This window comes from Balaenoptera ricei, chromosome 1 (assembly GCF_028023285.1).
Source record: "Balaenoptera ricei isolate mBalRic1 chromosome 1, mBalRic1.hap2, whole genome shotgun sequence".
Taxonomy (NCBI): domain Eukaryota; kingdom Metazoa; phylum Chordata; class Mammalia; order Artiodactyla; family Balaenopteridae; genus Balaenoptera; species Balaenoptera ricei.
In genome coordinates this window covers 56,374,745-56,401,917 of record NC_082639.1, presented here as the reverse complement: position 1 = coordinate 56,401,917, position 27,173 = coordinate 56,374,745, and the positions used below count along the sequence as shown (strand labels likewise).

The 27,173-nt window shown below is 40.6% G+C and overlaps 1 protein-coding gene across 1 annotated transcript in view; it reads right to left on the bottom strand.

Annotated features, from left to right (window-relative positions):
* Positions 1 to 810: 810 nt before the first annotated feature.
* DNAJC6 (DnaJ heat shock protein family (Hsp40) member C6) overlaps positions 811 to 27,173 on the bottom strand; it is a 151,281-nt gene continuing 124,918 nt past the window's right edge. Inside the window, exons 9-19 of the mRNA XM_059899197.1 lie at positions 27,002 to 27,081; positions 25,928 to 26,121; positions 25,747 to 25,827; positions 23,057 to 23,491; positions 19,742 to 19,876; positions 15,886 to 15,954; positions 14,780 to 14,899; positions 7,656 to 7,919; positions 5,368 to 5,510; positions 3,188 to 3,364; positions 811 to 1,639 (exon numbers count right to left, since the gene is read on the bottom strand). Coding sequence (XP_059755180.1) covers positions 1,538 to 1,639; positions 3,188 to 3,364; positions 5,368 to 5,510; positions 7,656 to 7,919; positions 14,780 to 14,899; positions 15,886 to 15,954; positions 19,742 to 19,876; positions 23,057 to 23,491; positions 25,747 to 25,827; positions 25,928 to 26,121; positions 27,002 to 27,081 — 1,800 coding nt within the window. The 3' untranslated portion in view covers positions 811 to 1,537. The remainder of the gene's footprint in view (positions 1,640 to 3,187; positions 3,365 to 5,367; positions 5,511 to 7,655; positions 7,920 to 14,779; positions 14,900 to 15,885; positions 15,955 to 19,741; positions 19,877 to 23,056; positions 23,492 to 25,746; positions 25,828 to 25,927; positions 26,122 to 27,001; positions 27,082 to 27,173) is intronic.

The window sequence follows — 27,173 nt, the reverse complement described above, 5'->3', positions numbered from 1 at the left end:
GAAAGAACGAGAGAGTTGTATACAGAACATAAAGTATTTTTGACATGCTGCTTTTCTGGTACAGTCTGCCACAAGAAAATGAAAATAGAAACAAAAAAATGATTGTCTTTTAAAAACAAGTTTTGAAAGCTTTTTACCATACTGAGCACGAACCTTTTAAGACTAGCATGGAGATCTTTTTTGCCATCTGCTTTGCATATATATCCTCTGCACACTGTGTGTGTGCACACCCAAAGAGATCTACTAAAGTCACAGGATAATAACAACTGCTTGCCCCTTAAAATGAGAAACAGCCAAGACACTGAACTGAAATCCAACCAGTCTGAAGTCTGCAAAGGTTTCAGTCTTGCTTTACTTTCACATATGTCCCCGTGTGACTGTTGTTCCTGTGGACCCCCAGCAACTTTTCAAACAGTAAACCCCACTGTAATAATCCAAGGGGTCCAATTTCATCAGGTGGGAAAAGGAACCTGGTTCCTCAAAAAGCCAGTCCTGACAAGCCATCGGACTCAGTCTGAAAGGAGCTCGGCTCTCTCGCTGCAACTGCCCCTGTCTGGTTACTAGTGGTTAGCATTGTCGTCTATTCTCGTCCCACAGCTACTCACAAACCCGGAGGACAAGGGGGTCCATACTACACATGCTTCCTGATCGACTGTGAATGCGCCAAACTGCTTCACAACCTGCTCCCAGCAAAGAGCATTTTCTCTGCTAAGCAAAAGGAAGAGCATTAAGCCTAATGGCAAAATTAGAAGTTTCTTTCCAATCAGGTTGTTGTTATGGTATTAAGACTTTTTCTTCAAGCATCCAGTTTTCTAAAGGGAAAAGAAGGTAGCAGCCCAACTTTCTGACCAGGAATACAGATTTCTACACTCTCAGAGTCCCTATTTTTCTTTAGCCAGCATTTTCACGAAATTTTAGCTTATCCAGGAAGCGTTGGTAGTAATCACTGGATTATAATATAATCACTTCCCACGTAATTCAGGTTCTTTTACATCTGTTAGTCCTCTTGACCAAAAGAAGTATACAGTATTATGCTAGAGACCATAGTAAATTTCCACTGAAAAAGATACTTGGCGCTTGTGTTCCTGGAGTCTGTGCAAAGCCATTGCTCAAATTATATCTTTCCAAGAAAATATGAAAACCATTTAAATCCACCATGTAATCTTATTATTATAACTTTTGCTCATCATCCTATCCTCAGACACTGAGATGGGTGCTATGCCTTTGGTGGCCTCTGTTTTCCATTCCCCCACAAAACGCTGAGTAGGCTCCCCAAAGGGCAGGCTGGAATGCTGTAAAACTCTGCAAGCTCATCTGACTAAAAGTTCCTCTCCTGCTTTGGACCTTTTATGGTGGGGATCTGAGGAAACAAACATCCACATTCCTTATCAATGAGGAATTAATTTACGAGTAACTTAACAGTTAAGTACTGGATACACGTTGCTGGAGTTTTTTGGTTCACCTGTGAAAACCTCAGAACTGTGACACACACTAAGCATTAGCACAGGTCTGCAGCAGAGATGGAAAAGCTCATAAATTAATACAAGGGCTTTTGGCCTTGATTTTCAAATTCAGACCAGGCATCATTGAGCTCCATGAAAATCATCTTTGCATATTGTTCATAAGGTTGCCCAGTAGCCTATAGAAAAAAAAAAAAAACAACACACACGTTAGATACCACAGACCAAAGTTTTATTTCTATTAAATTTTTCACTGCTAATATGTGGGCTCTAAGGAATTGAAATGTTTTTCTATTAGGCCATTTCTCTTTTTACAGCCCCATCTACATGCCTCTAATTACTATGACCTCCCCAGAAAGCCCACCCCCTAGGGATTAACATATGGTAGTAGTGATCAGTCACTGAGTAGGTAATAGAGAAGTTACTGGGCAGCACAAAATGTATCTCCATTCTCCAGAATTATCTACCACATGACAAAGGTTCGTGACTGCCTATCTCCAATTGATTGGCTATATTTTGAAAAACCCATTTCCCCATTTTTTTTTTTTTATAAATTTATTTATTTATTTTTGGCTGCATTGGGTCTTTGTGGTTGCGCGCGGGCTTTCTCTGGTTGCGGTGAACGGGGGCTACTCTTCCTTGCAGTGCTCAGGCTTCTCACTGCGGTGGCTTCTCTTGTTGTGGTTGTGGAGCACGGGCTCTAGGTGCACGGGCTTCAGTAGTTGCGGCACATGGGCTCAGTAGTTGTGGCTCACGGGCTCTAGAGCGCAGGCTCAGTAGCTGTGACTCACGGGCTTAGTTGCTCCACGGCATATGGGATCTTCCCGGATCAGGGATTGAACCCGTGTCCCCTGCATCGGCAGGTGGATTCTTAACCACTGCACCACCAGGGAAGTCCCCATTTTCCCATTTCTAAAAAAAGTTCTTGGAGACCCATAACATAGGCATACAGTTTGTGAATTTTTCTGGGCTGTTTCCCTTTCTCTTTGATTCATTGAAACACATTATTTCTTTACTACTATTCAGATTAGTCACAAAAAGTGTGGAGAGATGAAAATCAAATACACCAAATTCAAGTATGTGTTCCCAAGCAGGACTTCAGTCACAGCCTCACATCATAGGACTGGTATAGTCAGTCCATAAGACAGCAAGGGACCCAATTCTGTCAGGGAGGTTTCTGTGTATTATGTTGATCTCAACTGGGCCATCCAGTAGTTGAAGTTTCTGACAACGTGCAGCACGTATATGTGTATGTACTTCAATGAAAATATAAACTGGCATAATCAATATAGTGAAGTATTTAGTTCCATTTTGAATATTTTGTTAATTCTCACCAAGTTTGCCAACTACGTTCTAAAGCTTTTTCACTGTATAATCCTGGCTATATATCCTGCTGTATCTCTACAGGAGAACATTTTCCTGTCCAGCTCTTAGCCCACCCGTAAGTCAAGACACAGTTTGTATCTGTTCCCTGGAAATTAGTCAGTGGTCAACCTTACACCTAAGGAAAGCCCCCATTCCATTATTTGTAATATATTATTTGATTCCTTTTCTTCTGTTTCATAAAGCATAACTATTTGTTTAAATACCTTTTTTGAGCCCATGGGATTTATTTTATCATATAAATGGTCTAAGCAACAAGTTGAAAGTATGATGCTTTGACGCATACTTGTAAACTAACGACGGGAGGACCAGACAAGCGGTGGGGGAGAGCAAGTTGTACTCACTTTATCTGGGTGCACCACCAGCACAGCCTTCCTGTACACCTTCTTCACCTGCTCTGGTGTGACCAGGTCTGCCATGCCAACTGGTTTCCACTTAGTCTCCCCAGCCCATAGCATGGTGTGCATCGTGGACAGAAGTGCTCTGATGTTTCTCTCTTTGCCTTCAATCCATTCCAGAATCTGTAAACACAGGGGCAGTTAAGAGATTCAAATGCTTTCGAGTCCAGAGGGTCTCCACTGTGACTCTGGAAACCCCTCCTGCTCCAGCAACATCGAGTACCTGCATACTCCAACCCTCCCTCTACCTGCTTTTCTTCCTCCACCCCCTACCTCGTCTTTCTGGTTAACTCTTCATCGTCCTTCAACAGCCTGCTCAGGAATTTCATACTGCTCTGCCTTTGAGAGTCTGAATACCTTCCTTCTTCTCTGGCTCCCCCTGAGTTAATTACTCACTCCTAAAGCATAAACTCCATGAGTGCACACACCATGTCTGTCTGGGTCCCTGCTATCTGCTCCGTCTAGTATAGTGACACAGAGACACTAAAAAAAAAAAATCCCTTGGAAAAAAGAACAAATTTCTCCGGGCTAACTTTTAAACATGCTTCTATCATAGTATGTGTGACACTTTATTGTCATCATGTGTTTGTCTTTCCCTGCCATTAGGCAGACCTGTTTGAGGAAAGGTAGTGTTTTTTACATATCACTGTAACTCAGAAATCAAATAGTATGCCTGGCATGGAATAGAGCTCAAAAAGTTTTGTTAAATGAATACATTAAGTCATTCATTCAAACTATGAGCATTCATAGTTTGAATCTTCATAGTTTGAACAAATGAGATGATTAAATTGAAGGGTTTGTAACAATGCATCAGCATTTAGCACATAACAGAAGCTCAGTCAAGGTAAATGATGGCTACTCTCCCCAACGATTTAATACCCCATCCCAACTAAATAACCAAGCATGGTTTAAAAGACACAAATAACTTTCTTTTATAGAAAACTGTCAGAGTTTACCTAATGAACAAAGGTTCTTGAGATGGAGCACAAGGTTTTCAGAAGGAATATAAAACCTTTTGGATGTTGTATGAAGTGCAAAGCAAATACAAACAAAGGATCCTATATTGTACTCCAAATAGTATCTGTACATCTTCAACAAACGTTCAGATCTGTAGGGAAATTATGGCGAAGAACAGTGGTATATTTTTTCAAAATGTGTAACACTGACTAGCTGTACCACTCCTGATTTTGGAGTAACAGATTAGACCCTCATCTTCCAGGCTGTTACAGGGTCAGTATATCTCGTCATGTGGACATTCAGCCTCTCTGTCTGTAAAGAGCAGTCCACTTGCCTTGATCTTCACAAACTCTTTCACTATCTCACACCATTCATCAATATAACCACCCTTTTGTTCCCAAATTAACCATCATCCACGATAACATCCTCAGCTATAAAGTTAATGTCTCCGTTTCCTCATCTATGAAATAAGGGCGTCACTGGTTTGCAAACTTTAAAAGAAAAGAAAATAATAGGGAAACATTGTCTTTCCCCAAATAAAATATTACCTAGACTTCCAAGAATCAAAAACAGATAAAAGCAGAAATGCTCTGGTTAAAAGTGAAGGGAAGCAGTGGGGAAGCCCAGGACCTCACCTCCCTCAGCCCTCCTCCCTGCCACCTTCCCAAACCTCCAGGTCTACCGTTACAGGAGTGAGTAATTCCCAGGTACATCAATATTTCCCTCTCTGTCAGCAAAGAAGAGATCCTGAGGGCTTCAGTTGATCTGGTCTAATATAAAGCTCTCAAAGCAGAAATAGAGAACATAAATAATGCATTCTTCTTACCTCCAAATCATAATGACTTACCTACAGATCGGAATGCCATCTGAACAATAAGATCACCTCCTAAAGAGTGCCATTGCTTATTTGAAAATATAAACAAAGAAAATCTATACTACCATACCATGGAATAAAGTGCATTTTATTAAAGCAACCAAACAGCATACATACACAGTACTCCCCGAAAGCACTTTGCTATTAAAGGACACAGCTGTACTCAAATCACAGCTATAGGAACCAAATGAAATAAAGTGGATGCTAGAAACCTAACATGGCACCTTCTATAGGTTAGTCCCACACTGACAGCTCCACACACATAATAATCACCCTGGGTCAGAGGCTCACTCACCTTTAATTTCTCAGGATCCATCTCCTTAGCCATCTCCTCCTTTCTCATCTCAGCTATTGTTCGAGGGCCCTTTTTGTCTTTGTGAGCATTAAAACCTTGACCAGAAAGTAGGTCTTCAAAGTCAGCTGCTTTTTGTTTCCCTTCTGCAACATAATATTTTTAAAATTATTATGGTTTTTACTCTGAAACATAATACCATATCATTATGTCACAACACTTAGTCTTCAAGGTGCTTTCACATGCACTGAGCCCTCAATTACCTCAATTACCTCTCAATTACCCTGTCATGTCCATTTTACAGATGAGGAAAGTGAAGTCTGGAGAACTTAAGAGATCGTTCAGAATGATATACCATGTCCATGGCAAAGCTTGGACTCGGGGCGGGATTGCTAGACTAAATCTAATTCCATAATTCCATATCCACTGTTCCATCTTTTTATAGATGAGGATATTCATGATTCTACCCCCTGCTCCCTCCCCCACGCCACCCAGACCCCAGTCACACAACTAGTTAGTATCAGTGATGGGACCGAGACCTGGGTTTTGGTACTTGAAACCCATGCACGCCACTGCTTTCCTGCCCACACTCAGCTGACACATTTAGTCCATCACAGTGCTCTTTTTCCCTAAGTCTGGTTTTAGCCTCACAATCTTTATCAGTCTGTTTGGAAAAGCAGCCTAGCATAGCAGCAAAGAGCAAAGACCCTGGAGACAAACTCTCCAGGTTTGAATTCCAGCTCTGCCCTTATTAGCGATGTGACCTTGGAGCAAGTTCCTTGCCATCTCCATGCCTCAATTTCCTCATCTGTCAACCAGGCATGGTGTGCTTAGAACAGTGCCTGGCTATTTAAATGTTTGTTGTTAAAACAAAAAACAGAACCAAAACACAGGAGTACATGCAGTCCATGCCCTTCAACCAAAGCTGGTGTTGGAATTGAAACCCACTTGCCAGCTCTATACCGTAAGGCATTCTGAATGTAAACTATCATACGCACACACTAAAATGTGAGTGCTCTGACACTAGGGATTTTGTCTGTCTTGTTCGCTGCATATCCCCAATGTTTTCTACACTGAAGACGCTCCATAAATATTTGCTGATTGAAGACACTCACCCCACATCTACTCAAAATGAAAATGGAGGGGAAGCCAGGTGACTCTATGGAATTATCCAGGAATATCCACTGCTAACTAAGAACAAACATAATGTTGTATTCCCAATAAGAGAGTCCCTGTCATGTTAGTATTGTGAAAAGTCACCTGTGTCATATCCAGTAGAGTGTGGCGGTGAAAAGCAGGGGCTCTAGGGGCCCCACTGTCCTGGTTCAGATCTTGGCTCTGTCACTTACGAGCTGTATGGACTTAGGAAATTACTGACCTCTGTCTACAACGTGGGGTTGGTTTGGGAAGATTATATTAAATAATATGTGAAAACTGCATAGAATAGCACCTGACATATAATAAGCACTCAATAAATGTCAGCTACAGCTACTAGAAAAAGTAGAAGAATTTCATTTTCCATGTTCCATAGGAAGGCCTGTTTCCTTATCATGTCCCTATACGTTTCATTCTTAGGTATAATCAAATCAACTGAAATGTAAAATATATCATAACAGGCCTTTTAGCAAACTCAAGTTTAACCATCCCTGCTATGCAAAATATATTATTTTTCACTCGCTATCAAGAATCCCATTTGAAAAAGGAAGAATCCCATCCAGAGTATCCTCCAGCCTTAGCTGTTGGGCCATTTTGTGTTGTTGTAACTTTCTTCTCAGAAGAGAGGAAAAAACCATCACAGGAAACCCAATGATCTCAGGAACATCCCCCAACCAGAGGATAATCAAGACCAAACGTCCAAGATACGTCCACTCCTCTAAATGGGGTCCAAGAGCAAATGTGAACACAGTGCTCGAAAGGTTCACAACCTTCCTCTTCTACTCTCTCTTCCAAAGGAGTGACAGCTTCAAGATGCAACCACCCCTCCACTCACATCCATTCAATACCCATTTAGTGCCTACTACATGCCAGGCACTCTGCTAGGTGCTAATGATAATGAGGCATTGGTCTCAGTGTGGAGAGAGACAGACAGGTGAGCCAGCACTCACAAAGCGATCTGTGTTAGGAGCCTGGTAAAAGCTGGAGCTCCAGGCACCACGCTGGTGTAGGGATCGTGCTCTGTCTCTACAATTCAAAGATTGCATCAGAAACTACCGGAATTGTTTTCTATCTCCTTCTTCTGACATACATACATTTGGGTACCCTGGCTATAGGGTCCATACCGTCATCCTTACCCAAGTTAGCTGCTCCTTTCCCACGTTCGTTCTGGCCCCCAGGCACGGATGAGAAGCTCACGTTGTAGTTGGGTCGGTTCTGGGGAGAGGAGTGGGGCATGCTGGATTGTGGCTTAGACTGTGTCTGCTGCCAGCTGTAGCCACCTCCCTGCTGCCACCCTCCACCCATGGGCTGGGGAGATGCTTTCTGTGGCGAGCTGAGAGGTGGAAATCCTCCACCCAATCCAGTTGGTGTGGAGGGTTTGCTGGCAAATGAAGAACCACCTACAGAACAAATAAAAAAACAACAAAAAAAAGAGAGGGCGAGAAAGAAGGTAATGCTATTTGAGTAGCCTCTAACTCCTGTGTCTCAAGTTACTGTTTACAGTGACTTCAGTGGAACTTCCCTTGACTGGTGGCACAATTAGCCTTCCTAATAGTTAAATAAATTGCAGTCATATATTTCCTTTAATCCCCACAATGACATTTTTAGGTATGTATTAATAGCCCCATTTTTTCTTTGGATGAACAAACTATAGCTCAGAGTAGTTAAGTGACTTTCTCAAAGTCACACAGCCAGAAAGTGGCAGAACTGGGACTTCAGTCCAAGTCTTTAACTCCAAGCCAGAAGGGCCCTGGCTCTTCCACTATGCCATCCCAGCCCTCCTTCCCACCCTCTCAGCAGATTCTACTTCTTCACTGGAGCAAAAACTATCAAACGACAAGAACAGGGAATAAAACAAAATACATTCACTCATGAAGGTGCTACTTAAACTTCAATGAGCAAGATTATTCATGGTCTGTTATAAATACAAGCATGGTTAGTGCCCATGAGTAAACCAAGAGGTTTTGAAATTTCATAAATAGGTTTCAATTTCACACTACTTGCATTTCAGTGCAGGAGAGTAAACACAGCTAACACTGTGACAGCCTTGAATAGGGCAAAGAATCTTATTTGAGCTTTAAGAAATGATATTACTTTGTGCTGGGAATTTAAGTAGAATCCTGATTCTGTAACTCCTAACTTTTAAGTACTCACTGCATATATGCTGGGCTTTTTCTAAAATACGAAGACCAGTTGTAGCTCATGTTTAAAGAGGTAAAATGAGAAGCTGAAACGTGGTGATCTCCAGGGACCCTTTCAGGCACCAATTCCAAAGCAACAGTGATAATAAAGTAACATTTGTATAGCTCTTCAGAAATTATAAAACATGTTTCTAAATATTACTGCCTTCAATCTACACAACACCCTTCGGAAGTAGGTAGTATTACTAGCCCCACTTTATTTATTTATTTTTCTTTCTTTGTCAAAATTACCATTTAAAAATTTTTTTTTAAGTTTTATACAATTTTTAAAGGTTACTTTCCATTTAGTTATTACAAAATATTGGCTCTGTTCCCTGTGTTGTACAATACGTCCTTGAGCCTATCTTACACCCAGTAGTTTGTACCTCCCACTTCCCCACCCCTATATTGCCCAAGCCCCCACTCCCCAGCACTGGCAACGCCTAGTTTATTCTCTATATCTGTGAATCTGCTTCTTTTCTGTCATATTCACTAGTTCGTTGTATTTTTTAGGTTCCACGTATAAGTGATATCATACAGTATTTGTCTTTCTCTGTCTGACTTATTTCGCTTAGCATAATGCCCTCCGAGTCCATCCATGTTGCTACAAATGGCAAAATTTTGTTCTTTTTTATGGCTGAGTAGTATTCCATGATATATATATGCCACATCTTCTTTATCCATTCATCTGTTGATGGACACTTGGTTGCTTCCATATCTTGGCAATTGCAAATAATGCTGCTATGAACATTGGGGTGCATGTATATTTTCAAATTAGTGTTTTTGTTTTTTTTCAGATATATACCCAGGAGTGGAATTGCTGGGTCATATGGTAGTTCCATTTTCAGTTTTTTGAGAAATGTCCATACTGTTTTCCACAGTCTGGGCCCACTTTAAAGATGAGGAAAGCAAGGCTCAGGGAGGTATACTGATATGCTCATGACCACACAGCTAGTTAATGGAGCTGGGACTTGACTATGGGCTTCCTATCTCCACATGTTATGTTCATTTCCTGCAGCCATAATCCCTAATCCCTCCCTAAATCTCTGAGTCTTTCACTACAACTCATCCCTTACTTACTGTGCCTTCTTTATATAGATACTGTTCCTCTGTTCTGATCTGGGCTCCTCTTTCCTTTCCCACTAGGAATGTTGTGTTAAGACCATCAGACCCAGAGTCAATCTGAGTTTGAGTCTCTGCTCTGTTGCTCACTCATGCATTCATTCTTGCATGCATTCAGTATGCAAGATGCATACTGATTCTTGCATTCATCAGTATCTGTTGAGCATTACTAAGTACCAGATACTGTGCACTGGGAATATAGCTGAAAACCATCTACAGAGAATCCTTGCTCTTCTGAAGTTCAGTGAAAAACTTATCTCCTTGACCTCAATTTTGTCACCTGTGAAATCAGAACGATGTCTACGTCACAGGTATATCATGAAGGCACATGGCTATGTGAAAGTTCTTCACAATCCCTGAGTTAAGCGAATAAGAGACGTTATTTTAAAATAATGCAATTTCATATGCCCAGCATGCACCAGGACACCATAAGGGCTCAATAAATACTTGGTAATAGGAAAAAGTAATGACAGGGTTATATTCTGAAGGTTGGCATTGCTCCCTGTCAGCGTCTAACTCAGAACATGAAGCCCCTCTTTGTGAGCCCCTGGGCCCTTCTGCCAACAGTGCGTCAACATATACCTTAGGCTGGGTTTGCATTCTGCACTGGGAGTTCATTTTATATTTTAAGGATGCTTACTATCTTCTTTCTGAATATGTATATGTTTATTATTTAAAAATTCAATAACATAGAAAGACCTGAAGAACTTAAAAAATACTTCCATATTCCCACCACACTGTCATTTATTTGTTCATTTATAAAACACTATTGAGCATCTTCTCCATGCCAGGCTGCAGATACAGTGGTGAAAAGGCACTTGCTGACTCTGATCTCAAGCTGTTCATCAACATTGTAGGACTTTCTGATGTCTACCCTTCCAGAATATTTTCTACCCAGGTTTAGCAATTCTAATTTTCAACGCCACTGAAGCGGAGAACTGACAGAAATACAAAGCAGTAGCTAAACCCAGAGGCCACTGCAATCCTCATTAAAAGCAAAAGCAGTGGTCATCAAACTTGGCTGTGCATTAGACTCACTTGAGGAGCTTTAAAAACTCTTTATAACCAAGCCACAGCCAAACCAATTAAATCAGAATATCTATGGGAAGAACTACAGTGTTTGTATCAGAACTGTTCAATGTGAAAATACCTAAAGGTATTTTCTACCTTTTCTCCTTTCTACCTAAAGGAGAAGGATACTACCTTTTTTAAAAAATTGCAGCTATATAATTTGGAAGTTTAATTTTTACTCTAAAGCAATTACCTAGGAGTCAAAAATTCTAATGTGTAGCGCTTGCTCATATACCTGTTCACTGTGTAGCTTCAGAAAGTCACTTACCTTTCCTAAGTTGTGTGAGTTGAAAAATGGGGAAATTTAGGAAACTAGTTTCCCCAGCAGTTTTTAAGAATTACTGCATTTTAAAAACAACAAAGAACTCTTGAACTCCTCCTAGTAGGTAGGCTGTTGCAGTGATATGGATGCAGCTATTCTGAAACTATTTTTGTTGTCTATTAATGTTGAGATCCAAGGAAATGGAAGATACACATATGGAATAGGGGAAGGTAAGGAAGAACCCTGTGGTAGTGGATGGAATTATATACTGATATATGTATTTATATCCACTCATCATCTATCTCCATCTCCTGAAAGGCAGAGCAATGACACCCACCCTCATACCAAAAAAACATACTTAGAACACAGATTCTGATTTCTAAATACCACACCCCACAAAAAGGAATGAGGATTCTTGGAAATGCCTGATTCCAGGACTGGGGCGTAAAAAGTTCAAGACAAGCCTAGAACATCTTGTTGTGCCATAAAGAAAGAAAGTTCTCAAAAATGATGGAATCAAGTGAAAAAGATATAGAAGCCAGAACAAAGGAGCTTTCACAAACTAAATGTGGGACAATGTGAACATTAAATAATGACAATAATAGATGATAACCAACTGAGTCCAAAAAGAATCCACTAGTCTGTTATGATGTGAGAGAGGGAGGGAGTCAGAAAGGAAGGGGGGAGGGGATGGAGAGAGAGGAGATTCTGCCTTAGAGTGAAATGCTAATTAATATATAGAGAAAGAAGGACAGAATCAGACAATCACAATTCTGCAGATATCATGGTAATGCCTGCTTTAGGCAAGAATCACTAATGAATGCTAAAACCACTGGGTAAAAGTCAGATGGAGAACAGGATATTCTCAAATAGAACAATCTCCAATTACCTCCCCAGATTACTCATTAATTACTATAGGGAAAAATGGTAACTTTATGGTGAAGAAACCTGGCAGACATCACCTTAACCAAGTGATCAAAGTTAACAAATCGAGACGTTCTCAACTGGCCTGTACCCTTCAAGTATCGATGTCACGAAAGGCTGAGGAATGATTCCAGGTTAAAGTTGTCTAAAAGGACACGACAACTAGATGCAAGACACGATGCTGGAGTTTTTAAAAGAACTTCCTATAAAGGTCACCTCTTCAGAGAGGCCTTCCCTAACCACTTGATATCTAAAACAACACCCCAGCCCATCCCCTACTCGCCATCACTTTCTGCCTTATTTTTTTCACAGCACTCTGCACAGGGGTTATAGTGCAAACTCCAGACCTAGACTTCATGGTGTTGAAACCTTGTGATTTGGGCAAGTTACTTAAACTTTTGTGTCCATGTTTCTTCATATGAAAATGAGGACTATAACAGTTCCTACTTCAAAAGATTATTGGGAAGATTAAATGAAATAATACAGGGCTTCGCTGGTGGCGCACTGGTTGAGAATCTGCCTGCCAATGCAGGGGACACGGGTTCGAGCCCTGGTCTGGGAAGATCCCACATGCCGTGGAGCAATTGGGCCCGTGAGCCACAATTACTGAGCCTGCGCATCTGGAGCCTGTGCTCTGCAACAAGAGAGGCCACGATAGTGAGAGGCCTGCGCACCGTGATGAAGAGTGGTCCCCACTTGCCACAACTAGAGAAAGCCCTCGCACAGAAACGAAGACCCAACACAGCCATAAATTAATTAATTAATTAATTTAAAAAAAAAAATGAAATGATACATGTAAAGTACTTAAAATAGAGCCTGGCACATAGTAAAACCTCCAAATAAACATTAATTGTTTTTATTACTTGACATTATATTATATATTTATTCATTTAGTATTTGTTTTCCCTTCTAGAATATAAGCTTTACGAAGGCAGGAATTTTGTTTTGGTTTTGTTAGTTTGGTTGGTTGGTTTTTACTAAAAGAGTGTTAGCATGTAGAAGGCACTTAGTAAATAGTTGTGGGATGAATAAATGGGTAAAAAATGAACAGTGAATAAGATTTTATTTGAAGTAGAACTTTGCCTGTTATACATGATGTTATTATTCTAAAATGTGAAGTTTATTTTAAGATATAAAAAAGAGAAATAATTTTGAGAGTTCTTAAAAGGAAAAAAGGTCTAAAGGGTATAAAAGAAAAGGTCAAGATTCTGACATAATTACTGGCAAAAAATAAAAAGGTAGTCACATTCTCATTCCCTGCAGACAATTCGGCTCTAAATGCCTCAGGAGGGCTTTCAGAGAAACTAAACCAGCAACGTGGCTCATTTAATCCTTTGTGTGAGGGCTGCCCCACCCTTTTTTTTTTTTTTAATTTATTTATTTATTTTTATTTTTGGCTGCATTGGATCTTTGTTGCTGCGTGCAGGCTTTCTCTAGTTGCGGCGAGCGGGGGCTACTCTTTGTTGCAGTGCGTGGGCTCTAGGTGCGCGGGCTTCAGTAGTTGTGGCTTGCAGGCTCTAGAGTGCAGGCTCAGTAATTGTGGCGCACGGACTTAGTTGCTCTGTGGCATGTGGGATCTTCCCGGACCAGGGATCGAACCCATGTCCCCTGCATTGGCAGGTGGATTCTTTTTTTTTTTTTTTCTTTTTTTTTAACATCTTTATTGGAGTATAATTGCTTTACAATGGTGTGTTAGTTTCTGCTTTATAACAAAGTGAATCAGTTATACATATACATATGTTCCCATATCTCTTCCCTCTTGCATCTCCCTCCCTCCCACCCTCCCTATCCCACCCCTCTAGGTGATCACAAAGCACAGAGCTGATCTCCCTGTGCTATGCGGTTGCTTCCCACTAGCTATCTGTTTTACGTTTGGTAGTGTATATATGTCCATGCCACTCTCTCACTTTGCCCCACCCTTATTTAACAACTCTGTACTGCCCAGAGAAGGAAGGAAAAGGAGGAAGAAAAGGTTTCAGAACACACTAGTCCAATGAACTACTCCTTGAAGAAAGGTTCCTTGGTGAAATAGCTTGAGAACCCTGCACACTGTAATCCCCTATTGGGAAGCATCACCACGAGCACTGATTCTCAGAAGTTTCTGCAGTGACCCAAATCCACCGAACCCCGTGTTTCCAAAATTACTTCCTCATGAAACACTTATTTCTTAACAATAATTAACATATGATGAAAAACAGTTTGGATATACTATAAAGAGAGTCTATTTTCTGTATGGAATTTTAGAAACTGACCCGAGAGTACTGTCACCAATGGAGAGAAGAGGTTTACAGCATGAGGATCTCACCAGCAACTTCACAGTAAGGCCTATGCACAGCTGGCTCTACATGGCACAAATCTATCTGACCAGCCTCATGTCTCAGTGCTTCTCTACACATTCATTACTTTTGCTGCAGCCAAACTCTATTGTCAGATGCTCCTGGATGTTCTAACTTTATTTATGCTACTACTTCAAAATTAGTCATTAGAGAAACAGATTAATAGGGGTTAGTTCCAACCCAATATTTGAAGCCTGTTTCCTTTTTTTAAAAGTCAATCTCAGGTTTTAGAGTATAGCTTAAAAATACACATGATTTTAGATCCTAGGTAACAATACCAGCTTATTTTAACACCAAAGATTTAGATTTGAGGCTTGGTAGCCATAAGTAAACGTTATTTATATCTTAACCTGCTACATTTATACCTAATGTCCCAAGGTCGGCAAAAGGATCCAGAGTCTGGGGCTTGTTTTGATGGGTGGGAGTACCATGCAACGAGCCTGTTGGGCTGGTGGCAGCTGACTTGCTTCCCATTCCAAAACCTCCTGAAAAAAATAATAAGGTCATTGAAAATAAGTTAGTTGTCCAAGGCTGAATTCTGAAATTCAGAAATCCAGAGCTACTGCTCACCTTGTCTCTAAAGGCAAATTAGGACAGGGTTTGCAAATGTGTTAGAAGTTGCTAGACTTATTTCCCTGACTTAAGTGAGTAGCGGCCTGGAGCAGAAACAGGGAACAGAGAAAGCATACGTCATTTCCTGGCCATCCCTGCAAACTATTATGTCTAGCGTTTATCTCACATGTCACCTGACTTCATTCTTACCTATGGGATTTTGAGTCAGGCCTGAATTCTGGTTCTGCCACTTCCTAGCTGAGTGACCTTTGGCATGTTGCTTAACTTCAATATTTTCTCATTGGTTAGATAAAGAAACAGCAACTGCTTTAGAAGGTTCTGTGATAAACATATAGTGTGTGTGTGCATGTGTAACTTGCACAGCATCAGGAACACAATCACGCAAGACAGCTCTCAAGAAATACGATACTAGCCATCAGAAAGAGAATTTATTTATTACAGACAAATCCAGCCCGAAAACAAGTCCTTTGTGAAGAAAGAAAACCATTCAGATTATGCAACACCTACTCTATGCCAGAAAATCTCACATAAGTTATTTCACTTAACTGTGTGGAACAAGAATTAGGAACCTCATTTTACAGATAAGAAAACTGAAGTTAAGACTTGTAAAAAATCCAAGAGCTTCTAAACGGTTGAGTTAGATATAAACCCAGATTTGTCTAACTCAATTTATTGTCAAGGCATTTAGCAAATGAGACTTAGACAAGTTAAATACCATATAACATGCAGCACAACCATGCCATCAAGGGCAATGTGAAAAGCTCCGCCAGACTGTGAGCCTTTAGGAACTTTCATAGGTGGGCTTAACATTCGGTGTAAGTACTCACTTCATCCTGGGTAAAGGATTATGCTTCAGCAACCGGTTAAATGTGCACAAAATTAATCTGCTGACCATTACCTGGTTTAGTATTCCAGTCCCAACCTCCTGAAACATCTGGCTGAATGTTCACAGCAGGTGTACTAGAAGCTGCAAATGAGGAGAAGAAAAAGAATCAGGACAACATAGCTCAGAATCCACTTTTCTGAATTCACACAGGAAAATGCTCTCCCTCTCACGAGGCCTCATGACCTGTCCGGGTCCCAGGTGATTCAATTCCCCCTCTGAGCTCTCCCCACATTCTGCAACATTGCTATTTTGTGCCTTCATCTATGGTTACTTACATGAGCACCGGTAGAAGCCATATACTGTTTGTCTCTGTTCCTTCTTTGGCTCACTTTTATTTTACCTCATAACTACGTTTTGAATTATAACCGTGCATATGTCTGTCTCCAATAAACTGTGAGTTTCTTGAAGGCAGAAAATTATCTTATTCATCTTTGTGTGTCCCATCTCTACACTTAACACAAAGTCAGCTGGCAATTAAAAATAGTGAAATGAAACTTAAACTCAATTTGCCTTGAATTGGCATTAACAAGTGTACGAGAGGCACGGGCAACTTAGAACTGAAATTTTATTTTCTCCTCTGCTGTGACATGAATGGAGAATGATGAGTCAACCAGAACATGTACTGGGGACTGACTAGATACCATCCACCATGCTGGTGTCAGGTATGTATATACTGTCACTCAAAACAAACTCACTGCAACTTCAAAATAGATCATTCTGACCCCTCTCGAAGCTCCAAATGTAGAATTTAAAAGAAATGTTCAGCTAAAGAGAATAGGATATATTAGAGGAGTACACACTGGTAGAGTAAGTTTTTTTCTACATCTATAAAATTCAAATAAGAAATAGGATGCCATAAGACAGAATTTCTAAGACTCTTCTAGGTTCTGTTCATTAAATCAGTGAGTACAACACAAATACTAAAATAACTTTGCAAGTAGGATTTAAGATACAACACACACTCCACCACCACCACCAAAAGGATCATCAAAGGACGAAGATCAGCCTTACCAAGCCTTACATTTACCTGTTTTGTTTGCTTAGTACGAACCAAGACATTGTGTACCTTCCCATCATCGAGTTAAATAGAACATGCCATTATCAAAAATAACAGTTCTTCCCTTTTAGTTCTCCCTTCCCTTTTTCCATAGTAATCCATGAAAACTGAGGTGGAAATTAGACAATTTTACTAACATTTGCTCTTTGATTTCCTGTAAACTCTGACCTTAGTCTTACATCTAACTAGGATGCAGAACTAGGAATGAGTACTTCAACCTTATTACTAATCAAACCCTCAAATCCTTACCACCTACCACACGTAAGGCACCACACTAGAGAACAGAGAGCTTAAGGACACAGTACCTCTCCTTAAGAAACTTAAAATCTGTTGGAGAGAAAGGAATAAACAAATGAAACAGTAATTACCCAATATTTTAAACTTCTATTTTGCCTTTTATTATGGTTACTTGTTTAGTTTTTCTTCTCAAATTGTGCCCCAAATGATTATTCTCTTCAGAGTAGATATTCAATAAATATTTGTAAAACTCAAAGGCAATATTTCTTGATTTTCAGAAGAGATTGATGGTGCCTTGTAGAAATCCAAGGTGGGCAATCTGACCTCCCAACATGACATCTGAGCCTCACCTGTATATGAAGAGGATGCAACTGACCCACTAACAGTGGAGTAATTCCCTTCTCATCAAGGATGGTGGAAAATTCTTTCACTCAGTAGCATGGCACAGATCAAAATAAGAAGTGTAGCCACAAAACGAAGGAGTGCTAACTGTCTGAAACTGAGTTATAAACATTTTCTAACATGCTCACAAGAGAGAACTGAGTCCACTACTGCCATGCCAAAGTATGAACATCCATACCCATGGGACATAAAAGGTAGTACTCACATGAAAACAGTAAATTCAAAGTATTAAAGTCAGGAAAATGTATAACCTTATTAACATTATCATTATGCATCAAAGAGACTTAGATAGGAAAAAGTTACAATTCATTTTATATTTATATATTATATGGAAAGACAGACAGATAAAACCTACCGTGTGCCAATAACTCTTCTAGGCACTACAGAAACATTCATAAACAAAACAAACAAAAACCCCTGTCTTTGTGAGCTCATGTTCTAGTGGGGAGAGAAAGACAACAAGAATAAACAACACATAAGTAAATTATTGAGTATATTAAAGTTGGCAAGTACAATGGAAAGGAAAATGCAGAGTAGGAGCAGGAGGATGGGTTTTAATGTGAAATGGGGCAGAGTAAACCCCATCGAGAAGGTGACAGCTGAGTAAAGATCAAAGAGGTGAAGGAATTAGCTATGCCGATGTCTGGGGAAGAGGGGACACCCAGTGCAACAACAGAGAGGCCAGTGTGGCTGGAATGGAGTGAGCAAGAGGGAGAGAATGGGAAAGGAGGTCACAGCCCTGGGTGCTAGAGCACAAAGGGCCTACATAGGCCATTGCAAGGACTTTGGCTTCCATGCTGATTGAGACACAGAGATTTTGAGCAATGACGTAACCTACACTTTAAATAAGTGAACAAAAACAACAGGTTTAACCTATCTGCCTGCGTCTTTCCTCTCAGGGTAGCCAACTTCCAATCAGGAGATTCTTTTAAGTGGGCACTACTCAAAGGTCAAAGGTGAATTTCTCGTATGTTGTCCTGTGGACCCACTTCAAATAGTTTGAGATTTAAGACCAACAGGAAATCACCCATAAAGGTTGTTCTTGGACTGCTTTCTCCTTTTCGGTCGTTACGGTTTGACCAGTGTTGCACAACTCATCTTCCTTTTGCATTTGCATGGCTTCCATGAAGTCAAGCTCATGACTGGACTGCATTCTCCAAGGGGACTCAGGGTGCCTTCAACAACAAATACATCGTCCTCTTGGTTGGGGCCAATGATGTTCAATATCCTTCAACATCAGGAATGAGCTTCAGTTTTCCAGCTCAAAGTCATCTGTCCTTCACTGAAGAGCTTTGGTTTTAATCAGTGTTACCTAAGTGACACCTTTTCGCTCTTACAAATGGATGTGATTACGATTCTTTCTACACAACCTAAGTCTCTAACATAGAAATATAATGTGGGCCATGTGTAATTTAAAACTTTTCTAGTAGTGACATTAAGAAAGGTAAAAAGACACTAGTAAAATTAATTTTAACAAAATATTTTATTTAACCCAATATATTCAAAAAATTATATCAACTGACCAATATAAAAATATTAATAAGATATTCTACTTTTTTTGTACTGAGTTTTGAAATCTGGTATGCACTTTACACTTAGAGTGCATTTCAAATCAGACTGGCCACATCTCAAGTGCTCAACAGCCACATGTGGTTAATGGCTTCATATTAGAACTAGTCTAATATACCAGGATATTATATTCTAAACTGTTCTGTGGAATACTAATTTTGTGAAATGCTCATCATATCACATTTTATTAACCTAGGACTCATTTCTTCACATTTCAAAGACTTCAACTAGTATGCATCTTCCAATCAACTAAAAGTGGCAGTGGTTTTTTTTTCTTTCTTAATAGTACATAAAATAAAGATATGTGCTACAAGTAATGGTGCCCTATAATTCTGTGCATGTAGCTCTAATGTAAAAAAAAAAAAAAAAAATTCCAAATTAAATTTTAGGAAAGCTGAGTAAAACAAAGTTAAGTAGACTTCTTTACTGTAAAATATCTCAGAGCTTTTAATATGTTAATGTGAATTGTTAATTTTCAAAAGAGAGATGCATTATGTAGCTTTCCAAAAGAACCCCACCTACAGGGTGCTTTTATATCTGAGCACCTCCTGCTATCTGTGGAAAACCATGCTCCACTGAACACAATGTAAAATACTTCCTTACCATGCACTGTAGGTGAAGGACTTCTCGTAGGCTGAAGAAAGGGGTCACTGGAAGCACTGGCTGTGTTCAGAAAAGAGCCCAGCAAATCTTGACCTGATGGTTTAGAAGGTGCTCCGAATGGGTCAAAGGTGGCACCTAGAAAACAACAGGAGAAAGGCATTTCTTTGTCCTATGAGTTCACCCATTCAACAACTACTGAAGAGCCGTCACTCTTACAAGGCTGTAGGCCAAATACTTGGAAAATCAGGATGCTGCCTGCCTCACAGGCTGTTCCACAGACCCATCCTATCCTTATCACTTCCTCCAGGGTTAACAATGGATCCCAAGGATTTCTGACCACACATGAATAATCCCTTCTTTGTGGACAAAGGAGAACTCTGGATTTACCTGTTAGATGAACCATCAACCCTATAAGCATGGGCCCCTTGGGCCTTCGGGCGTCTTAATAACATAAAATAAGTCAGCCAAGCTTACAGACTAATAGATGAGTGGTGAAACAATGCCTGGACCATAGGAGATACCCAATGAATGAACTGTGCTCATATTCAGTGAATTTGCGGACCAAAACCAGGCGGGGGGCCCTGCTATTAAGGTGAACAATAGAAAACCTCATTGACCAGGTTTTATTTAGTTTTGTTTGTGTTCTTAGTGGTCTCTGGCTGACGGAAAGTTAAAAAGGGAAGAAACTGAGCGTGACAAAAACTGAACTCTTATCATACCTTGTCCTGTGAAACTAAAATATTTCTGAAACATTGCCTGTCAACAACTTGCCAGAAACTAGATGCAGATGTAGTGAAATGAGAAAAAGTTTGTGAATGAACCAAGGATACTAGAAAAAAGTGGCAGCTGAGGTTTCTAGCAAAAATGCAATAATATTAATACTGTATCATTTCTTCAGGGTTTACCGTTGTCTCTCATAAAGAATACCTCAGCTGATCCTTAATATCTCCCTGTCAGAGAGAAGCGATATTATCTTCATTCCACAGACAACAAAACTGAGGTTCAGAGAGCCAAGTTTCTTGCCCAATGTCAAGCAAATAATAAGGCTGGACTCATGTTCAAGTTTTCTGATTCCAAATTCCAGGAATTTCCCAAAGGCATCTCACATTCCTCACAGGTGTGAAGTGAATGTGATGAAAACCACGCAGAGGGGCATGTATATAATTGGGCTTTAATTTCTCATTATTGGTCAAGGGACAAAATTCCATTTAGCTCCCTGTAGTAAGATGTCACTTCCTAATTTGTAAGTATCAAGCTAATGGGCTGACAGTTTCCTGGAGTGAGAGTGAACTATTCTAGGAATAGACAACTAGAATCAAACAAGTTAACGAATAAATTCCACTCTCAAAACCCAGGTAGGATATATGATTTAATATGTGTTCAGCTATGACTTCATTGGCATAATGCTCTCCTAATATCTGCTGGGCAGCAGATGAGCCTTGTGTAGCAGCAATGAATCAATGATATATCAGGCACTCCGTTACATGATGTATATCCCTTACCTCATTTAATACTTACAAAATTTTATCCCTTCTATAAAATGAGAATACTGAGATTTATAGAGTAACTGTAAGAGGACATTGGGTGAATTCTTCTACACCTAAGTTTGAAGTCAACCAGTAGAGGATGCTAAAATCTTCTCACTATTACTTGGCATACTTTTAATATCAACTTATGTTAAATTAGCAACATTCTCTAATAACTAAAAGTGAACTTCCCAACACAAGACAAGAGCTAAAATTTAGTCTGTACAACAATGCTGATAGGTAAGTATTTCCCCATTTTACAGCTAAGAAGATTAAGGTTTTTTAATAAGCCTACACAAATAGGTAAGTGTCAGTCCAGACATTCAAATCCAAGCCTTTAACTCTGGACTCAGTGTTCTTTCTACTTCCTCTTGGAGGACAGAATACCTGAGTTCCAGATCTGGATTGGCACTAATCAGCTGTGTATCCTTTGACAAGTCAATTAATACAGCTGGCCTCAATTTCACTGTCTATAACCTGAGGCACAGATTTAACTAATGTCTGAAAGGCCCCCTCTAGATCTGACTCTGGAACATAACTATCTGCCTGGGACTATGATGAATTAAATCACTGAAAGTCACATAAGGCACATGGTCTTAAAAACGTGACCATTGAGTACTATGCTATCTTGGATCCTGGGGACTTCTTTTCCTGACAGAGCTTTTGTTCAGTTTGGTGAGTAAGAACTGCTGAAGGATAGAGGAAATAGCCTGGGATTCAGGGCACCTGGCTTCACACTGTGGCTCCATCAATAACTAATGTAGGAACTTGAGCCTCAGCATCTACAGTCCATGATTCTGAAACTCACTCATGTAAAGAATGCCTCCAGTTGAACCACCATAAATCAAGACCAACCCAAAGCCTTCTGAGAAGTGAAGGATGATCCTGGGAAAGAAAGTTCCTAAAGGTTACCGCATGCCTGGAGAGTTGAGACATTCCTCTTTACTTTTCCTAATGTGATGTCATCTTGGTTAATGGGTGATGATAACAAGGGCAGCGAGTTCTTTAGAAGCTATAATGGACCTCTGTTTACCCAACTCTACTGTCTTGTGAATGTTAAAGAATTGTGGATGACCAGTCACAGAAAGGGTTGAGTCTGTGGCAATGAGCAGAGTGAAGCTGACTGAGCCTCATGGGGCACCAAATGCTCTGCTCCACCAGCTGTGCTGCTGGTAGCAGCCCCTTAAATATATCTTGAAGTAAGCAAGTACTTCTCTGCACAGCCAAAGTGTACTCAGAAAACTACAATTCCAGGAAGGCATTACGGGAAAGCTCTGGAGTCAAATGGCCTGGTTTTGGACCCTAGGACTAGCTGTATAAAAGTATGCTACTAATTTGACACTAAGCCTCTATTTCCTCAACTATAAAATGGAGATAATAGCACCTATGTACTGTGTTTTTATAAAGATTGAATTCATGGTTAGTGTCAAATTCCATGTTTGGCAAATAGTAAGCAGCCCACAAACAGTACCTGTTATTATTATCAACAATTCATCAATCTACATCTCCGAGCAGAAATAACTAAAGCAGCTCAGGGACTGAAGCCCTGAAAAAAAAAAATTAAAGTAAGGGTGACAAGCTCAAATATTCATTCTTAGACTGTCCTACCAAGATGGACAATATTTCTGTTTCCTCTTGTGGTCCCCATTGAGATGAAGATATAGACCTTTTGGGGACTACTAGGGAGATCAGAGAAGTCTAGATTATTAGGAAAGTTTGATTCCACCTGCTTGGCCCAAAAGTTATAATTCAACACTGAGAGGTACAGCGCAACATGAAAAAAAATTACCTTCTCCTACTCTCAGTGTTGGAGACGCGGAGGTGGAGGTGGTGGACCGGCGCGGTGTTGACTGGGTAGATGTAGGTCCGCTCGGATGAAACACGTCGTCCACCCCTGACTGTCCAGCCCGGGCAGGGCCGGCTGCACCTCCACCCCCAAACAGGTCACTCAGAAGTTCGGAATTGGTGGGAGGGGCCGCCGGTGAAGAGAAGTTCTTACTCACTGCAGACCCTTCTAGACCCAGAAGGTCCACGTCCTCAGGGGGTGGAGGGGCAGCTGGCTCCTGCTGCTTTTTGCTGGGCTTCCTGGCTCCGTGAGGTTTGTCGCCATTGGCATTGCCATGTGGGCTGGAAAGGGTCAGAAGTTCATCATCCGACTGCTCGCTTTCCTGATTCACCAGGGCAGCGTGGTCTTCCTCACAGAATGATTTCTCCGATTTCTGATCTAAGGAAGGCCGTTATGCCAGGAAACAGTTACTTACCAGCCACAGCATTATTGCTTTTTGTTACGGTCTATGTACATAACTTCAGAAAGGGAGAAAGAGCAGCCTGAAAAAACACAATGCTTTTAGACCCTTACCAACGGAAAACTTGGATGTATTTCACATTACATTCAATTACTACTTGCTGAGCATCTGAGAGGCAGTATAGCATAGAAGTGAAGAGCAAGAACTCTAGAATCAGCCTGAGTTTGAATCTCATCTCTGCTACTTACTGGCTCTGTGACACTGAGAAAGTGACTTTACTTCTCTGTACCTTGGTTTTCTCCTCAGCAAAATGGGAGTAATAAGTAGAACCTAGCTCACATTGGCTATTGTGAAAATTACATGAGATGATATATGGAAAGTGCTCAGATCAATAGTAAGTAGTACTTAAGTGGTTTTTATTATTTTTTAAAATTACTACTATCATCATCATCTTCTTCTTTTTCCCAGCACTATGCTAGGTGCTTTGAAAAAAACATTATCTCCTAGTCCTTTGCTGCCTCCTCTCACTGTCTTTTTCTTCTCCATGTGGCCTGCAGCCAAAAGTGAGGTCTTTCTCCCACAGTCTGGAGCAGAAGTGAAGCCCACACCTAATAAGTGAATAGAGGGAATGGCTCTGCTTAGGATGGTCCTTACACCAACCTAGGAGGAGATACTTTCAGCATAAAATGGGGCCTCTTCTGGGGAAGGAATGGAGAGGCTGGTGAGTGACTTTCCAGGCCCTCCTTGAAACAGATCCCTCTTTCGAACTTTGTTACTTACTGTCAGATGGATCCACGTTCCAAATCAAGTACAGATCCACACCCCTCATCCCCAGTTCTGAAATGCGAAAAGCTATGAAAAAGGAAAGCTTTCCCTAAATTGGTGGAAAAATCTGACTGGGACTGACATGAAAGTTATTTATAGTCTTCACTGATTTCACTCAGGGTTATGAGTTATGTTTCACTACAGACATGTTAACGTGTTTGATAACACGTTGTCTGAGATGCCACTGGGGGTGCTAAGCAATATGCAGTTTATGTACCGTATCATCTTTCTAACTTGCAAAAAATTCTGCATTCCTAAACCCATCTGGCTCTGCGGGGTTCAGATAAAAGATTGTGCATGTGTGCTTAACCTATTTTATAGCCTGGTAAGAATGATTTCTAAATTACTTACTAAAATAGCAGTGGAGAGTAAAAGTAAAGTTTTCTTAAAAGCCCTTATGTGAGGAAGAAAGATACAGGTGAAACTAAGAGGGGGCTGGGAAATCTACCTGTTACCTAGATTTCACTGAGTTTTCCAATTTTTTAAATGTTATTGGTCCCATTTCTCAGTAGAAAATTCTGAAAGCAAGCCTTTGATTCAAAGGAATGCTATGAATAATTTTTTTATCAAACATGGAAAACTCTGTGTAGGCAATGGGAATACTGTCTTATGTTTACATGGCAAAGGAAAGTCAATCAAGAGGATTTTAAGTACATTATCACCAAAGCCAGTTTCCTACCCTTTTCTTAAGAAAGTCCTTACTATGGAATTCTAGATTGAACTTGGCAGTTAACCTCAGCAAACTCTAAAACAAGGATGGCGAATGGGTATAGATCAGAATGCCAATGCTAGTCTACTAATGGTAGCAGTCTGAAGTGTCACATCGGGAAGGATTCTAAACACATCTCCAGGTTTGGCAAAAAAGGATACTGTGATCGAGCCCAATTTCTGCCAAGGTTGTTAAAGCAAGTAGCAGAGATATGTAGGCAAAGTGTTTGCCTTCCCTGTACCAGGGGAAGCTCACCTCTGCCCTGCTAGTGGTTACAGCCCTGGGTGGGGTGGGTGGAGTGGTGTGCCAGATTTTACATTTTTAAGGGCAGGAGATAGAGTCCTTTCTTAATTTCTTTGTGTGTCAGCAGTGTAAAGGGACATTCTAGAAAATATCATGATTATTCATAAATCCAGGAAAGATGTGATCCAAAACACTGCATAGACAGAAAAGATAAAGTTCAGCTTAAAATGGCCTTTTGCATCAATCTAAGAGCATCCATGGAGTTCAAAGTAGGGAAGCTCCTGATTTGGAAAAGGAATGAGCAGGAAGAATGTGAAACAAGGAAGACCCTGGATGGATGACTTCTAAATGCTGCTTTACTTCAGGCTGCTTTGAGGACTAATCCTCTTTATATATAGAAGAACCACGTAACTTAACCACCTAACCATGTAACTTGGAAGAAATGCTTGGAAGTACCTTGCCAACAGAGAGTGGAAAAGAAGCCACCTTGCCCAAAATGTCTGGGGTTGTCTGGAGGGATGTCTATTGGAGCCTGTCCTATAAGACAAAAGACATCAAGGAAACACAGGAAATAAGTCAATGTGATGAATCACACAGAGGCTTTGTCCTGAAAACAAAACTACCAGGTGACTCATACCTCCTAAGACCAGAGTATCTTGATGCTCCTGGTGAGAAGAGAAGAGGATGCTGGGGTTGACATCTTTTGTACAGTAATGTTCCCATGGGGGGGTTAAATCTATCACTTTGTCATGGGGCTGTAGTTCTACATCCAGAGTCACCTGAAATAGCTGAGGATATTTTTCTGGTACATCACATGCATCCAACTCAGGCCTAAATAGGGATTTAAAAGAATAAGATCAATGAAAAACAATGGAACCAGTATGATGTTCAGCACAGAAACCATTGTTGATTGATTCTTAGTTTCACTCTGAGATGCAGTTCTAGGGAAAAATCAACCATTAACCAGATAAGCGACTTTACTTTTCTGAGTCTCAGTTTCTGTATCTAGAGAAAAGAGGAAAATAATGCCTACCAATAGAATTTAAATACTACCGCATGTGAAAGCATTCTAGATAGCAGGGCAGATATATCCAGACAGTATGCACTGGCATGACCAAATCAGTTGTTAAAATAGTGAAATAAGCCCAGAGCTACCACCTTGAGCTCTTGAATGTCTACTCCTGAGCTGACCCCAGCAACTCCCACCTATCACCCCACCTTCAGCCACTCCCTCGAGTTCTCTAGGCCACACTTTAATATAGCAACTAAGGGTGCTATAATATTTGGTGCAGGGGGTCCCCCAGGACCCTGCTTCAGTGCTGCGGCCTGGCATCCACTCTGCTGGGTCATTGCTCGTATCACACTGCTGATTCCACTGCCTTCCACGTTGCAAAACACAAAGGGAAACACAGATGCAAAGGACCACAGTATTGAAACTTTGTTCCCTCTTTGTTCACTCTTGTTCCCTCAGATGGTATTTTAGACCTTTCAATTTGAAGTCTGATCCACTTGTGTTTAGGACAATTCACACCCAACTGAAAGTTATAAAATGCAACCAGCCTCTGTATGTTGCTAAGCCACACGCTACAGCCCTGAAGCACAGGATTTGGGGGGAAGCTGCAGCATGGCACTAATGAGCCTTCAGCACTTGACTCCTAGCATTTCACAGCTGCTTGGATTGAAAAGGGATTTTGGCCCAAGTAGCACTCACTTGGTGAACTTTAAAACTGTTGTGTCCAGTGGAATGAATCCAGTATGAAACTGAAGCTGGAATATCTGAGTGTTGGTCACCTAAAAATACGAGAGAAGCACATTACAGTCAATCAGTGAAAAGGGAATCAGATCAAAAGATTATGTTTGGGGGAGTCATACACCATCAACTG